Raw genomic sequence first — 16,978 nt, 5'->3', positions numbered from 1 at the left:
CAGAAAAACAATGTACACTCTAACAGCAACATGGGTGGGGGGCGATGTTCAACCTTGATGGACTTGCTCATTCCATCAGTGCAACAATCAGGGACAATTTGGGGCTCTCTGCATTGGAGAATACCATCGGTATTCAGAGAAACAACTGTGGAGTTTGAACAAAGACCAAGGCCTATTACCTTTAATTTAGGGGAAAAAAAACAGAACTCAAATTTAGGGGATTTTGAGGAAGGAAGAGAAACCAACAAAAAGGAGTGATCAATGATCAGAGAAATACAAGAACTTGCTGCTCAGTGATTTTTTTAATATGTCCAACACTGCATGCCATTTGGGGTTTTCCTGGCAAAGATATTGGAGTGGATCCTTCAAGAAATGGGAAATGTAATTATCTTAAAAACTAATATTAGAGTCAGAATCACAAAATCAGAGATGAAGGTAAGTCTAGCCTAAACAGGAAACCTCCTTTGCAATACCTTTGCCAAGAGCACAGTGTCTGGAACTTTATAATTGCTTTATGAATGCTTGCTGTTGAATAACTGCTCAGTCATATAGCATCTCTTTGAAAAACCTAAAGACGGGGTGGCTAGGTGGCATACTGGATAAAGCACCAGCCTTGGAGTCAAGAGTACCTGGGTTCAAATGTGGTCTCAGTCACTTAATAATTAAAAAAAAAACCTAAAGAGAAGGGGAACCTGCTATCTTCCAAGGCAGTTTTTTTCCTACTTTTGAACAGCTCTAGTTACTGGGAAGTTTCTCCTTACATTGAACCTAAAGTTGTCTTCCTAAATCTTCCACCATGACCCCCAATTCTGCATTCAGGGGTCAAGCAAAACAAGTTCATTCCCCTTTTTTGTAACGAACTTTAAGAATTTTAAGAATATGGCACAGCTAGGTGATGTAGTGGATAGAGCACCAGCCTTGAAGTCAGGAGGACCTGAGTTCAAATACAGTCTCAGACACTTAATTGTCTGTGTGACCTTGGGATAAAAATATAACCACTCTTAACTCCACTGCCTTAAATTTAATTTTTTTTTAAATTTAAGAATAAAGATAGCATGAGAAGCTTTTTAAAGGAGGAAATGGTTAACAACATCAGCACAAAATAGAAAGATTGAGGATGTCAAAATCTGAGAAAAAATTTGACAAAAAATTTAACTTTTGACTTTTGATACAGTAGTTTCAGTTGAGAGATGGAAATAGAAATAACAAGAGAGTAAATGGTAAAGTAGTGTAAAGAAAAAGTAGAATCAAGAAATTTGTAAGCAAAAGCAAATAAAAAGATGTGATGACAGCTTAAGGCACTGACAACATAGATTTTTTTTCTAAGTAGTAAATGGGTAGGAAAAACAGGAGAGAGACTGCATAAAAAAGAATGGCAAAGGTGTAAAAAGAACATTATGGATGCTTTATTCTTTCGAATAAGGTATGAATATGAGATGAACAAATGAACAAAATAACACAGGTAAGGTAAGCTAAGTATAAATTCACTTTAAACAATCTTTCTGTAGAAATGAAGTGAAATTCCTTTAATTCAATGCAAATCAAAAGAACTTTCAGGTTCTATTTCATATCTATAAGACTGACAAAGAAAACCAGAAAAAAAACAATGACAAATGTTAAGGGACTGTCACTTGACAGGCACAGCTGTAAACTGGTTTTCATTCTGGAAAGCAGTTTGAAACTACACTCGAAAAGTCACTAAGTTGTATGTAACCTTTAAGTCAGCTATAATATCATTAGGCCTATGCCCTCAAAGAAATAAAAAAAGAGGAAAAAGACTCCTATGTTTTAAAATAAAAGAGTTTTGTTCCACAGATAGTAAAAAACTAGAAATAAAGGGAATACTGATCAATTTGAGAGTGGCTGAAAAAATATGTGAATGCAAAAGAATATTATCAAACCATGAGAAATAATGAAAGTGTTGGTTTCAAAAAAAACCTGAGAAGATGTATAAGAACTAATGCAGAATGAAGTGAGAAGAAACAAGAAATACTTTAGACAGCAACAGCACTGTAAAGAAAAATAACTGAAAGCAATTACTGATCACAATTCCAGGAGTCATATGATGAAAACCCTATTCTTTTCCTGGCAAAAGAAGAAAGGACCTAAAGTGCAAAATTAGACAGGATACTTTTTGTAAATTGCAAATATGTGGATTTGTTTTGCTTCACTGTGTTTGTTACAAGGAATGTGTTTTTCTTTTTTTTTACTTGGGGAACTCAGTAAAAAAAAGAAGAAACGAGGATTATTTACTCATTTTTTTAAAGGCTAAAAAGATAGCATGAGGTTCCTAAGACACAAACAAGCAAAACAGTAATCAAAGTAACATGTTGAGCATATAACTACAAAAATGTAAATGGAAAGACAACAAATTAAAAATGAATTTTATTTAACATTTTATTTAAGGATGCAAAATTAAAAAGAATAAACCCAAAGAAGAGATATAAGAAGATATCCCCCACCCCACTTCTATGAAGAGATAGGAGGAGATTCATGAATAAGGAACATTGCATATATTTTCATCAATATATCAATCAGTTTTGTTAATATTTTTCTTCATCTTTATTAAAAAATGTTATGTAGAAAAGCTCACGAGGAAAAAAAGTAAAATAATAGGAGAAATTTTGGCAGAATAAAAGCTATAAACTAAATTTTTAAAAGCAGATAGCATGTTGAATTTATTAGATACTTTTAAAAATTCAGCTATGTGTAATCAAGATTCATGCTTTAATATATGGTTCCCTGTTTTATATATAGAAATTTTTGGTGTTCATTAATTTTTAAATTTTAAAAACAAAATTGAAAAAGACATTCTAATAGATTAAAAATTAAGATGCTTTTAGAAGAGGCGAAATTAATAAGCTAAATAATTTATATAATGAAAAATTTATACTGAAATTAGAAATTATTTCTAATTTATTATTATTATTATCAATTATCTCTAAACAGGGATTCACTTCTTTTTTGGCATATTAAAACCTTTTTTTCAAAAGAAAAATGAGAAGCCTAAATACTTCTCATTTGTACTATATCATGCCTGTTGCCACTGAATAAATCTCTTTTAGATGTTATATAGAAGTTTTCAAGTTAAAATGTTAAAACTATTGAGAAATGTTAAAAATAAACTAAATCTTTTAATATGTTCTTCCATATTGTAATTATAATTTTAGTGTAATTATTTAATAGGATGATGATAGCCTAAGGTGAAAAGTGCTGGAACAGTTATTTTATAGCTAGATATAATGTTATATTATTTATACATATCATATAATAAGATATATTTTTAAATATATAACTAACAAAATTTGAAACTTCATGGATACAAGCAATCTAACTACCTATTATAAACACTGAATTGGTATCATCAAGACTAAATAATATAAACAATTCTAATTATATATATATTAGATGCATATATGTAAAATGGCATCTAATAAAGCAAGACTATATATATATATATATATATATGATTATGCCAAAGAAATGGTACAAATAATGAGTTGTATAAGATTTCAGAAGAGGATATAAACATTTTATTTTAAGATTTACTTTCCAAATGTGCTTTAATTAATATTCAGTGAACTCAAAGCAAAAGTGAGTACTGGGAAATAGTGAAAAAAATGTGAAATAGAAAAAAATTAATGGAATATGACTAGAAAACATATATTTAAGAATAAGAAATGAGAAAATCCAAAAGGCATTTATAGGCCAACCAAGGTCTACTGCTGATAGATAATTTGAATTTTTATGTCAAAAATAATCAACACATATCTAATAAATATGGTGAATGTCAAATAATGTTACTAAAAAATGAAAATAATTATATTTTAATGGCTAGGAAACAAGTTACTGCCCTTCTTTTCATTTCTGAATCAGCAGGAACGTTTAATCTGACTTTCAATCAAGCGAAACCAGTCACTAGACACTTCTAATCCAATGCATTTTAACAAGTTATTTGTTACCAGGACCTTTTTTCATTATCTAGTGCACTTTGATTGCTGTGATTGGTTGAGGTATTGATTCATGACTTTCTACCTGCAGAAGAGAAGTTAAGTGATAGATCATGTCAGTATTATTATTATTCATCTCATTCTTCTCTTTTTCAGAAACTATTCTGGGACTATTATTCTTTTAGATTCATTTTTCTGTGGACTTCTAATAGATGGATAAAATAATTGATTTTTTTGTAATTAGATATAAGAAGAATACAGTCATCTTTCAGAAATTCTCTGAAAGAATCTTCAAGACAACCCCAATAATAATGGAAGATGGGAACAATATGGACCTCCTTCATCCTGTTCCCACAAGATTTCAATTTCTTCTCCCCATCTCTTTAATTTTATTAAGTTTTTCATTCCAGTAAGAACTTCACATCAAAAAAAAAAAAAGTAAACATAACAAGATTATAAAAGTCAAACAGGAGGGGCAGCTAGGCAGACACAGCATGGTCCTGGAGTCAGGAGGACCTGGGTTCAAATCTGAACTCAGACACTTAATTACCTAGCTGTGTGACCTTGGGCAAGTGACTTAACCATACTGCCTTTCAAAAAAAATCAAATAGGGCTTAAATAAAGAGATGTAAGAGAATACTCACAAACCATTCTTTATGAAGGTGGAAGTGACATAAATGTTACAAGATGATGTTTTCAGAGTATTTTTTAAAATGTTTTAATCTGAGGGGCAGAGCCAAGATGGCAACAAGAGAGGATCATGTCTTAGATGCTCTCTCATAAAACTTGCAAACTAAGGACTCTAAATAAATTTTCGAGAGACAGAACCCCACAGAGGGACCCAGGGAGGCAGTTCTCCTACTCAAGGTAACCTGGAAAAGAGCAGAAAGGCTCTGCTCCCCGGGGTCGGAGGGGTGGCCCGCCAGAGTAAAAGAACTTCAGCCTCCCGGAGGCAGCCCCAGGGTGCTGGAAGCCACAGTTCAAAGAAGTGGGGGGGTTTTCTGAGCTGCACCACCGGGGAGCACCGGGCACAAAGTGGGGGAACAGCGAGGGACCTCTACCACAGCCCAGCCCCCAAGGCACACAGCAAGCAGCTTGGCCTGGGCAGTCCAGATCCAGGAAAGAGAAGCAGGCAGAGCCAGGAGCCCCCAGGGCATGAGCCCATTGAACCTAGGGAGGGGAGTGAAGAGAGAGAGACTGCCAAGCTTTGTCCTCTGCCCCTGGAACAGGACTCTGGGGCTCTGACCACATTCAGATCCTGATCCCAGTCTAGGCCCCCCATAGAATAGCAGCCCCCCCCCCACCTCAGCCCCATGGTGGGGGGAGGGGGGGGCACATATGGTCATTCACAGACTAGGAGGGAGGACAGAGCCTCACACACTAAGACCCTTGTGGAAGTGTCCCAAAAGCTCAGGAAGCACCCCTAAAACAGGCTCAGGCTGGGAAAATGAGCAAGCAGAGAAAAAAGAGGAAGACCATTGAGAAATATTTTGCCTGTGAGCCCAAGAAGGATCAAAACATTCAGTCTGAAGATGAGGAAACACAAGCTCCTGCATCTAAAGATTCCAAAAGAAAAACAAAATTTGGGCTCAGGCTATGACAGAGCTCAAAAAAGACTTTGAAAAATCAAATGAGGGAGTAAGAAGAACTGGGAAAAGAAATGAGAGAGATGCAGGAAAAATATGAAAATGAAGTCAGCAGCTTAGTCAAGGAAATCCAAAAAAATGCTGAAGAAAATAGCATATTAAAAACCAGCTTAGGTCAAATGGATAAAACAGTTCAAAAAGTTATTGAGGAGAAGAAAATGCATTAAAAAGCAAAATTGGCCAGATGGAAAAAGAGATAAGAAAACTCTCTGAGGAGAACAAATCCTTCAGACAAAGAATAGAAGTCAGGGAGATTGATGAATTTACAAGAAATCAGGACTCAATACTTCAAAACCAAAAGAATGAAAAATAAGAAAATGTGAAACATCTCATTGAAAAAACCATTGATATGGAAAACAGATTTAGGAAAGATAATTTAAAAATTAGTGGAATACCTAAAAGTCATGATCAGGAAAAAGAGCCTTGACATCATTTTCAAAGAATTACTACAGGTAAATTGCCCTGATATCCTGGAAGCAGAGGGCAAAATAGAAATGGAGAGAATCCACCGATCCCCCCGAGAAAGAGATCCCAAAAAACCAACCCCTAGGAATATTATAGCCAAGTTCCAGAACTCCCAAGTCAAAGAGAAAATATTACAAGCAGCCAGAAGGACACAACTGAAACACCATGGAGCTGCAGTCAGCATCACACAGGACTTAGCAGCAACTACATTAAAAGCTTGTAGGGCTTGGAATATAATATACCAGAAGGCAAAAGAGCTTAGAATGCAACTGAGAATCAACTACCCAGAAAAACTCAATGTCCTCTTCCAGGAAAAAAGATGGACTTTCAATGAACCAGGAGAATTTCAAAGGTTCCTGTTGGAATAGACAGAGCTGAACAGAAGGTTTGATCTTCACATGCAGGACTCAGGATAGCATAGAGATTGGAGGAGAGGGGGGAAATATGATGGACTTGATGATGAACTGCATGTATTCCTGTATAGAAAAATGACACTGATAATACTCATATGAACCTTCTCAGCTAATAGAGCAGGTAGAGGGAGCTTTTATAGTTGAAGCACAGGAGAAAGCTGAATTTGAAGATAAAATATGGTGTAAAAATGGAGTCAATAGAAAAAAGGGAAATGTAATGGGAGAAAGAAAAAAGGAGAGGGGGAATAGGCCAAGATATTTCACATAATAAGATTTTTCTTTATTACAATGAGCTATTGCAATGATATGGAAGGGGGGAAGGCAAGGGGGAATGAGGGAATTTTCGCTCTCATCAGAGGTGGCTAGGAGAGGAAACAGCAAATATACTCCATGGGGTATAGACATCTGGAGTAAGAAGGGGGGGATGTGAGTGATGGAGGAGAGGATGGACCATAGGGGGAGAGTGGTCAGATATAATGCTTTTTCTTTTTCTGCATCTTGCAAGGGGCTGGGATTGGATGGCCTGTCCATGACCATATGGCCAGGTGGATGCTGGGCCTAAGGGGTGGTGGGGGCGGGGCTTGGGGCCTCCTGGCCCCAGGGCCAGGGATCTGTCTGCTGCGCCACTCAGCTACCCTACAGCAGTCAGTGAAAGGAGAGAGAAAATATAGTACATGATAGTGGAGAAATACTAAAGGAGGGAGTTGCGATCAGCAATGGCAATGGTGGAAAAATATGGAAGTAACTTTTGTGATGGACTTATCATAAAGAATGTGATCCACCCATGACAGAGTTGGTGGTGTTGGAACACAGACTGAAGCACTATTATTATTATTATTATTATTATTATTATTATTATTATTATTATTATTATTATTTGGGGGGGTGCAGGGCAAATGGGGCTGGGTGGCCTGCCTGGGGCCGCACAGCAGGGTGATCTTTGGGTGTCTGGGTCCAGATTCAGACCCAGGTGCTCCTGGCTCAAGGACCAGTGCTCTATCCGCCACCCAGCCACCCCTACTATTATTACTATTTTATTTTATGACTTTTTCTTCTTTTTTTTGGTTTATGCAGGGCAGTAGGGATGGGGTGGCTTGCGTGTCACACAGCTGTGTGATTGTTGGGTGTACAGGGCCGGATATGGGATTGGGTGCTCCTGGCTCCAGGGCTGGCGCTCCATCCACTGCACCACCTGGCCATACCTACAATTATTACTATTATTTTTTTTAATTTTAATTTTAATTTTTTTCTCTTCCCTTTACTTTATCGCTCAAGTGAGTCTATATTTTTTGGGGGAAGGAGGTATTTTGTTTACTCTTAAACAAGAATATTTTATTAATGTATAAAAAAACATTGTACAAATGACATTAAATTAATAAAAAAAATAAAATGTATTAATCAGTTGTACTTCCTTTTTTCCTTTTGAAAAGATACTATTTGTTATATGGAATGATTCTGTGGGAGATGAAGGAAAGGGATATTTAGAATAGCTATGATATTAGCAGAAACTTCTAGAAGACATCAGAAAAATAAAAACAAAATTCATTCTATAAAGTTTGGATATTACGAGTATTTGGCAAGGCAGTTGTCTTTATAAAACATTTTTAATTGTGGACAACAGTTTTGTTCTAGATTAGTTTATTTGTTAAGACTTCTCAAGGTTATTTTGATATTTGTATTTGTAGCATAAGGACTTTATCTCCAAATTTTTAATAAACAGAGCTTTTTATACATAATTTCCACTGCCAACTTGCTAAAAATTCAGTAGATAAATTTTTTTTTTACAACCTGCGATGCTGCATTGTATTCCTTGTTTCCTTGCATAATTTGCATTGGTCACAAAGTATGAATTTCTTAAATAAAATTTCAATTTATTAAGTACTCACTATGTGCCAAATGCTGAGAGTAAAAAAAAAAAACAAGGAAGATTGTTCTAGTCCTCAAGGAGCTCATTTTCAAAAAAGGGGGAAAATGATAGATAAAAATGAGCTAGTGGAAAGGAGGAGGTAAAATTAAGCTTTAAGGATAATCTTATAATCCTCCTTGTTAACAAGTAACCTTCATAAATGTCTACCTTTCTATAAACAAAGACAAAGTTGTTCTTCTGCATGACCCTGTCATTTAAAAAATTAATCTTTGTCAATATAGTTCTGGTCAATTTCTTATTAAGTCACCCACAGTGGATTTAAGCTATTCCACCTATTTCATCTGAAGGGAAAACACATTTGGTTTTATTTGATGAGCCCAATAGCAAATATCTAAAGTCAGCCTTTACTAGTTCAAGATTTTTTATCTATTTCTCATATCCTCTGAAAATGTTTATCAACACTAATACATTGTTGGTGGAGCTGTGAACTGATACAGCCATCTGGGAGAACAATTTGGAGTTACACCCAAAGGGTAAAAGTAATGTGCATACCCTTTGATCCAGCAATCCCACTACTGGGTCAATACCCTGAAGAGATGATGAAAAAGGGTAAAGACACCAATTGTATAAAAACATTCATAGCAGCTCTGTTTGTGGTGCCAAAGAATTGGAAGTTGAGTGAATGTCCATCAGTTGGGGAATGGCTGAACAAATTGTGGTGTATGTATGTTATAGAACACTGCTGTTCTGTTGGAGACTGGGAGGGATGGGATTTCAGAGAGGCCTGGAAAGACCTGCATGAACTGGTGCTAAGTGGGATAAGTAGAACCAGAGGAACCAGTTGTATACCCTGGTAGCAAAATGGGGGTGATGATCAACCTTGGTGGACTTGCTCCTTCCATTGGTGCAATAATCAGGGACAATTTTGGGGTATCTGCAATGGAGAATACCATCTTTATCCAGAGAAAGAACTGTGGAGTTAAAACAAAGACCAAAGACTACTACCTTCAATTTAAATAAAAAAAGTTGTCTTATGTGCTACATAATTATGCTATCTCTAATATTTTATTTTTTTCCTCAAGGATATTCTCAACACATTCAGTTTTGATCAATGGATAACATGGAGACAATGTAAAGATTATCAGCCTGCCTTCTGTGGGGGGTTGTGGGGAAGGGAAGGGAAGGTAGAGGAAAAATTGTAAAATTAAAAACCTTACAAAAAAATGACAGATAGAAACTATTATTGTATAAATTTGGAAAACAAATAAAATATTAAAAAAGAAAGAATGTTTATCAGTCCTATACTGATGTTAATATTTCTACACCACCTTAGGTTGAGGGGTCCTATAGTTTCTTAATATTATATGAACTTTTGTACAAGTAATTTCCATATCTGTTGTGGTTTATTTTATGTATTCAAAAATATAAATTAAGATTGGTATTATTGTTTTAAATGAGCTCTTCCCATTGAGATTTTAAAAAGTCATCTAAGGCTTAGCATTTTGGGGCAGTTTATTCAATATTTATCCCAACAATAAGCTCTTCTTGTGCCTCAGCAAATATGGATGTAACCCTTTTGGGTAATTTGGCAATAATGACAAAACCCATTGTTAAGAGACCATTTCCTCATGAGATGGAAAAAAATAGCCTAATTTATATAAAGGGCAGAGTGAAGTTGATGAGTGGGAGAAGTCAATGGTTTCTTTAATCTCTGGGATTACTCAAATTTCAGACCTTCAAGTTGCTTTGGGTGCTCTGACTTCTAGCTTTGAGAGAGAAGATGGATGAGGCTAACCCCACTTCAGTTAGCTGAAGAAAAAGATTCTAGAAAGACATGAAAGGAACTGGCCATCTGTCATGTCACTATCTTCAACTTACTAACTAGTCTTTGGGGAATTTCCCTTTGAGTGAAATGAAATATTCTCTCTTTTGGTTAAGCTGCTACCTACTTTCCTTTGCTCTGTTGTCTGGTCTATATTTCCTCCTATGTCTACCTTCTTTGATTTCTGTTATTCTCTTTGCTAATTTTTATGTGAGTTCATTGTAAAATTTGTATTTGGTAGGAAAGGAATATGTAGCTTGGGGTAGTCCTTCCCTTCCTAAAAAATGACAAAACAATCAGAAATTAGATTAAATCACATTCCTCAACTAATAATTTTAAAGGAATAGATAACATTATAGCTGAGTATTCCTTCTCTCTGAGGAAACCAGAGAGGTCTCCAAAGCTAACCTCATGTTTTCCCTCCTGGCAGGAGGGAAAAGTCTCTCCTGGGGAAGGCTAGAGATGTCTATTCTATCTCCCTTCAAATCACATATGGACAGCCCTTAACAGTGGTGGTCTCCCCTGTACATAGCTTTTTTATAAGTGATTACAGCTTTTTAAATTAGTAATATAAACAGTAAGAGCTTTGAATAAAGTTCATAAACACATAACTGGTCTAAATTTAGAGTCCCTGGTGTTCTTATATTTTAATAACAGACATGTCATACCTTCTTGAGATTAAATAATGAACAAAATACACAAAATTTTCATTCTTCTTTTTCAAGGGTTCTCTATTTCCTCTTTTCTGCTTCTTAAGTACTATCATTAAGGTTTGGGGGTTTTTTGAAGTATTTACTGTGTTCATTGGATTGTTCTGTCAGCTGTTTCCTTAATCTTTCAATTGTTGATTAAAAGTAATCTAGAATTTGTAATTATTTTTGCTTTCCAAATTCTTTTCTAAATGGCATGCAGATTTTTCTACTGTATATACCAACTATCTATTGTTATAATATTCTACTACTTTTACTCTGTACTTCTGCAATGAAATTTCTCAGATTACTTCTACCATGATGAAATTTGATGACTCTCCTTAGTAATATTCCTTAATAATTCCATTTTTCCTTCTATGATTCTTGCTATAACAAAGGCTATTATACATACTGTTGTCAGCATTTGTTTTAATACTTTCTGACAACTATTGAAGGAGAATGCATCCTGAATAAGGTTCACCTACAATCTTCTATCATACTACCTACCTCACTGATTATTAAGAGATGCTAGTATTAAAAGAACCCAATTTACCTTCATTTCAGAATACCTATCAGGCCTTCACAGCAGCTTTAGGGGGTTTCAAGATTCACAAATCTCTACTATAGATCTCCCAGGATGGCTTTGCCATTGCACTTCCTATGAACTCCTGGCGTAGATGAAAGGCTGGACTTTGAAAGGGCTATTGTTACAATTTACTGAAACTCTAAGTACATTCTCCATTTGAGTAGAGACTCCTTTCCCAAGCAGAATAAACATTTGTATTAAGCACAATTAATTTAATCTTTTTTTGCTTATATTTAAGACCAAATCATCTTCTTTGAAGTATATTTGCTTATAATCCTTATAAACATATGTGTCAAAAATCCAACAAATTTTTTCTTCCTTTTTAAATTTTTTAATTGTTTTTGGTTTTTTCCAAAGCAATGGAATTAAGTGACTCGCCCAAGGTCACAAAACTAAAGATTAAGTGTCTGGGGCAAATTTGAACTCAAGTCCTCCTGACACTAGGGCTGGTGCACCACCTACCTGTCTTCTTTTTATAACTTTTTAAAAAAGTTTTTCTTCTTTCTCTCTCTTCCACAAAGTAGTTTCTACCACATTCATTTGGTGTCCGAGAGGAATAAATTATTCTGAGATTCTTTTTTTTTCTGTTTTGAGATCTTAAGATGACTGTTAGCTCCCAAGAATATTCACTGTATATAATATTTAGTTTAATTTGAAGAGCCAGTCCATTGCCCCCTTGCAATAAGAATCCACATATGAGTCTTCTGAGAGTCTTAAGTATGTACTATAACCAAGTTAACTCAAAGCATGAGCATGGAGAAGACAGGCATATGTGTGTGTGTGTGTGTGTGTGTGTGTGTGTGTGTGTGTGTATACCCTGCTCTATTAAAGTTCTTAAATTTTCAAAAAACTCTGGAGAAACAGGGCCTCACTGACCAGAAGGGTAGAAGCAGAACTTTTTCTTCGTATATCAGTCTCAAATTACATTACTGCCAAAGACATGCAATTCTCACATGGATACCAGGGCTAGTATTAGAACAAAGAGGGCTGACAGAGTAATAGACCCATGATGCTCCCTATAATCACCATTAAAACAAGAAATGGATAAAAGTCATTTTCTTCAATAACTCTTATCTTTCAATGAATTGCTTTGGAACATAAATGATTTGTGTGCTGATTTGTTTTCACCTTTTAATTGAATTTACCAAATAACTATATATTTAATGAAGCATTTTTGCTAAATCTTGAGGAATGGGCAAGGAGAGATCTAATCATCTTTCTAATCTTTGCAGTTATACCCAGAAACAGAGGACTCTCAACAGACCTTCAAAAATGTCAAATATATGAAAGAATTTTTCAAAGGTATCCAATATCAATTTCTTCTTAGGAGTCAAAGAAATATATTGATTGTGTGACAGAGAACTACAGGCAAACCTTATTCAGTTTGCATTATCACCATTTACTAACTGACGTAAATCAAATGATACAATGAAGAGAATAAACAAGTCTAGAAACTACCTCAGTCAATGGGCACTTGTCTCCTAGCCAACAGAAGCTATATAGCAGCTAAGAATAAACCTATTTTAGAATATAAATACATTTCTAAACTCTTATGAAGACACAAACACATACTGTAAAATCAAGATCTCTTAACCAAAAGAACTACAAACTAACAACAGAAATATAAAAACATCTTTCAAATCAAAAAGTTACAACAGAACAGATTTTATCTCAGTTAACAAATTGGCAAAGATGAAAGAAATATTCAATATTGGAGAGACTGAGAAAGTATGTTAATATTTTTTAAAAATTGGAATTATGAAAGATAAATCACTAACCAGTTTATATTCTTGACCCAACAATATCACTACTAGGCATTTATTTCAAAAGAAAGTAAAATGCAGAAAAAAAAAGTTCCATGTATAAAAAAATAAATAACACTGTTGTGGCAGCTAAAAATTACAAGCAAAGTCTTTCCCAACTATACTGCCGAATATCTGACTGAACTGCATTATGAACTGTAATAATCTATCATACAGTACCATGAAAATAATGCATTAGAAGAACTCAAAAAAGTATGGGAAGGGTTGCATGAATTGATAAGCCAATCCAGGAAGACAATATACTCAAGATAAGTGGAATCACCACTAAAAGACAGGTAAATTCTGATTAACTAGAAAGATCAATATTGGTCTGGGAGAATAGACAACAAAAGACATTTCTTCTCAGCAGAGGTGAAGTACAGTGGTACAATACAGAATTTGCATTTTGTCAGACTAAGCCAGAGGGGGTTGACTGCTTAATGTAACTTTTTTCCCATCTTAACAGGTAGAGTTCAGCGTAGAGGAGTAGAACAGAGATTAGTTGTGAGATATATATATTATATATATCATAAACCTTTTAATCACATGGAGGATGGTAAAAATATTATAAATATTGTTACATCAAAGACCAGGAATGCAAAGGTGGGTGGGCAAGTTTATAGAGAGGATAGTGAGAGAACTAAGTAAAGTCATCCCAAAAGAATTTAAGGTTGAACCTAGGAGAACAGACAAAAAAAAAAGCCAACATATTTAAAATGTTCTATATTGAGTTTTTTTTCCATGAATGATTGTAGACTGGATTCTAATCATATTACGTAAGAAGAAAATTGTCTCTACCTTTTCAATGATTAAATTATCATTAAGACAAGTGAAGAAAATATTAGTTCTGTTTGTAAGAGAGACAAAGAGACAGACAAGAACTCCATCATTTAACTATTATGTTGCTATACAAGGTTAGTGATATTTCTCAGTTCCTCATCTGTTCTTTCTATCCAGGTGATCTGTAGTATACTCCAATGACAATATTCTTCATGTATTCCCACTCTGCTTCCTAGGTTTCCTTGTGTGGTTTTTCTCTTTTTAATATGCAGTGATATTCTACCACTATCCCTTTATCTGTCTTGTGCCCAACTCCTTCTAGGTATGGGTGCTAACCCATGAATTCTTATCAACAAATTTGCCTGGGCTAAAATTTGCCTTGCAGCTAGATGATGCAATGAACGAAGCGCCCGACTCATCTGAAATCAAGTCTGAACTAAGACCCTTACTCAGATACTTGTGACCCTGGGGAAGCCATTGTTTGCCTCAATTCCTTCATCTGTAAAACGAGCTGCAGAAGGAAATGACAAAGAACTCAAGTATTTTTGCCAAGAGAACCCCAAATAGGATGATGAACATGACTGAAAAACAACTGAACACCAAAATTTTCCTGCTTGAGTTGGGATATCTAATCTTGGATGGTTATCTATACTTTCTCCATCTCTTCACATGGGATTTAATCAATTCAGTAGTAAGCTTCTTGATGTTGGGAAATGTGAGTTATTTATTTTTGTATAACTCAAGAGACTACAATTGTGCCTTTCATACAATAGGTATTTAATCAATATTTGTTCAACTGAATTTGGTTTAGTTTTTCCACTTTGTTTTCAATAAGATATATAAACCGTAAACAAGATGGTTATTTCCATTTAAAAGGTCTGATATATTCATACCATTATGGCAATATTCAATATTACTGTTCCAATATACCAGACAGGACAACCTTGACTTGAAACCTACAGTTAGCCCAATTTCCAACCAATTGCGCCTTTCAAACGAAAAAATAATTATATGAGGGGGGCAGCTAGGGGACACAGTAGATAGAGCACCAGTTCTGGAATCAAGAAGACAAGAGTTCAAATATAACTTCAGACACTTAATACATACTTAACTGTGTGACCTTGGGCAAGTCACTTAATCCTACTGCCTTACAAAAACCAAAAACAAATAATAATAATAATAATTATTATTATTATTATGATGATGATGATGATGAAAATTACATAAAAGCATTGAGTAAGAAAAAAAGGCTTTAAAATTCTTTGAAAATAAAGAGATTTAAAGAGTTGGCCAAGTAAGCTAATTATTCACATGGAACATATAAATAATCCAAGTAAACAGTTGGTATTTTGTTTGGTTTTAACAATTTTAGTTATCTTCAGGATAAAAGATTAGATGGTTTACTATAATAAATATTTCTTTTGGGCTTTTGTAGGTTTCAAGAAACTAAAAATTATCAACTCCTACATAATAAATTAGATAACAAATGAAAATGAAATACATACATCGGTACCATAGATCAGAAAATCACCAGTTAATTTATGGCACAAAATCTTGTATTCATCAGCTGTTGCTGGGAAAAGACGAGTTTCTCTCTCTTCTTGAGCATCCAAAATTTCATTTTCTATCTAAAAAAACAATGCAATGATATAGTAAATTAATTTTGAGGGAACTCTTCTGGTCCCAGGATAATACCAATGTTGTGGAGCTAAAAAAGGGCATGACTAGCACACTGCCAATATGGAAGAATTCTATGTTTTGCAAATTGTAGAATGAAAATTTATCCCATTCAGACCACCACTATTCTGTTTAATTCTTTTACTCTAGCATATTACAAATTGATTCCACAATACTGTAAACTCAGGCTCCCACCTTACCCTTCACATCTAGAATTCTGTCATACTTTAGATTCATTCTAGTCAAGGAATTTGAGTTTGTGGTTTTGTTTTGTTTTCTTGAATCATGCCTTTGTTTCCCCTCAAGGGAAATCTTCCCTTCCTAATCACTCATAAACTAGTTCATGGATTCACCCTCAAAGTGAATGGAGCTCAAGCAATCTCAAATATCGTGGAAATTTGAAATGTTCTAGATGGTGAAATATTAAGTATAAAAAATAAGACTTTCTCTTGTGATGTGGATAATAACATCAAAAACACAGTGCAGGGGCAGCTAGGGGGCAGAGTAGATAGAGCACTGGTCCTAGAGTCAGGAGGACCTGAGTTCAAATGTGACCTGTACACTTAATAATTGCCTAGCTGTGTGATCTTGGGCAATTGCCTTAAATAATTTTTTTAATTTAATTCATAGAAGGAAAAGACCCTAATTCAGAGAGACATAGAATCTCTGAGAAGATGATTTGGTCTCCAGCAGAGAAAGACTTCCTTAAAGAAATCAAAAATGAGTTTAAAAATCAATTGCAAAATTTGGAAAAGGAAATGCAAGAAAAGATTAACACCTTGCAATACGAAAACAAATTGTTGGACAATACAATTGGATAAATGCAAAAAGAAAATAAGTCTCTCAAAACCTCAAATCGTCAAATGGAAAAGTCTTTCAAAGATATAATTGATTGGGCGGAGCCAAGATGGCGACAAAAGAGAATCATGTCTTAGGCACTCTCTCATAAATTTTCAAAACTAAGGACTTTAACTAAATTTTCAACAGACGGAACCCACAGAGGGAACCAGTGAGGCAGTTCTCCTACTCAAAGTAACCTGGAAAAGAGCAGACAGGCTCTGCTCCCTGGGGTTGGAAGGGTGACCCACTACCTCCTGGTGGCAGCCCCAGGGTGCTGGGAGCCGAGGCGGCTCACAGCAGTGGGGGAGTCTCCTGAGTTGTGCCCCGGGGAGCACCAGGCACAAATTGGGGCAACAGCGGGGTGGGAGGGGGACCTCTGCCAGACTGAGCACGTGGAGCCCAGACGTCAGGTCATACAGCAAGCAGCATGGCCACTGCATT

The 16,978-nt window shown here is 35.2% G+C and overlaps 1 protein-coding gene across 6 annotated transcripts in view; it reads right to left on the bottom strand.

Moving 5' to 3' along the window:
- LOC141518002 (WD repeat-containing protein 19-like) overlaps positions 1–16,978 on the bottom strand; it is a 192,938-nt gene that overhangs the window by 106,728 nt on the left and 69,232 nt on the right. For all 6 annotated transcript variants that reach the window (XM_074229620.1, XM_074229621.1, XM_074229622.1 and 3 more), the window contains one exon: positions 15,526–15,648. In XM_074229620.1, coding sequence (XP_074085721.1) covers positions 15,526–15,648 — 123 coding nt within the window. The remainder of the gene's footprint in view (positions 1–15,525; positions 15,649–16,978) is intronic.

The sequence above is a fragment of the Macrotis lagotis genome, chromosome 3 (genome assembly GCF_037893015.1).
Source record: "Macrotis lagotis isolate mMagLag1 chromosome 3, bilby.v1.9.chrom.fasta, whole genome shotgun sequence".
Taxonomy (NCBI): domain Eukaryota; kingdom Metazoa; phylum Chordata; class Mammalia; order Peramelemorphia; family Peramelidae; genus Macrotis; species Macrotis lagotis.
Note: the sequence above shows the minus strand (reverse complement) of the source record. Positions and strands in the feature narration are given on the sequence as shown.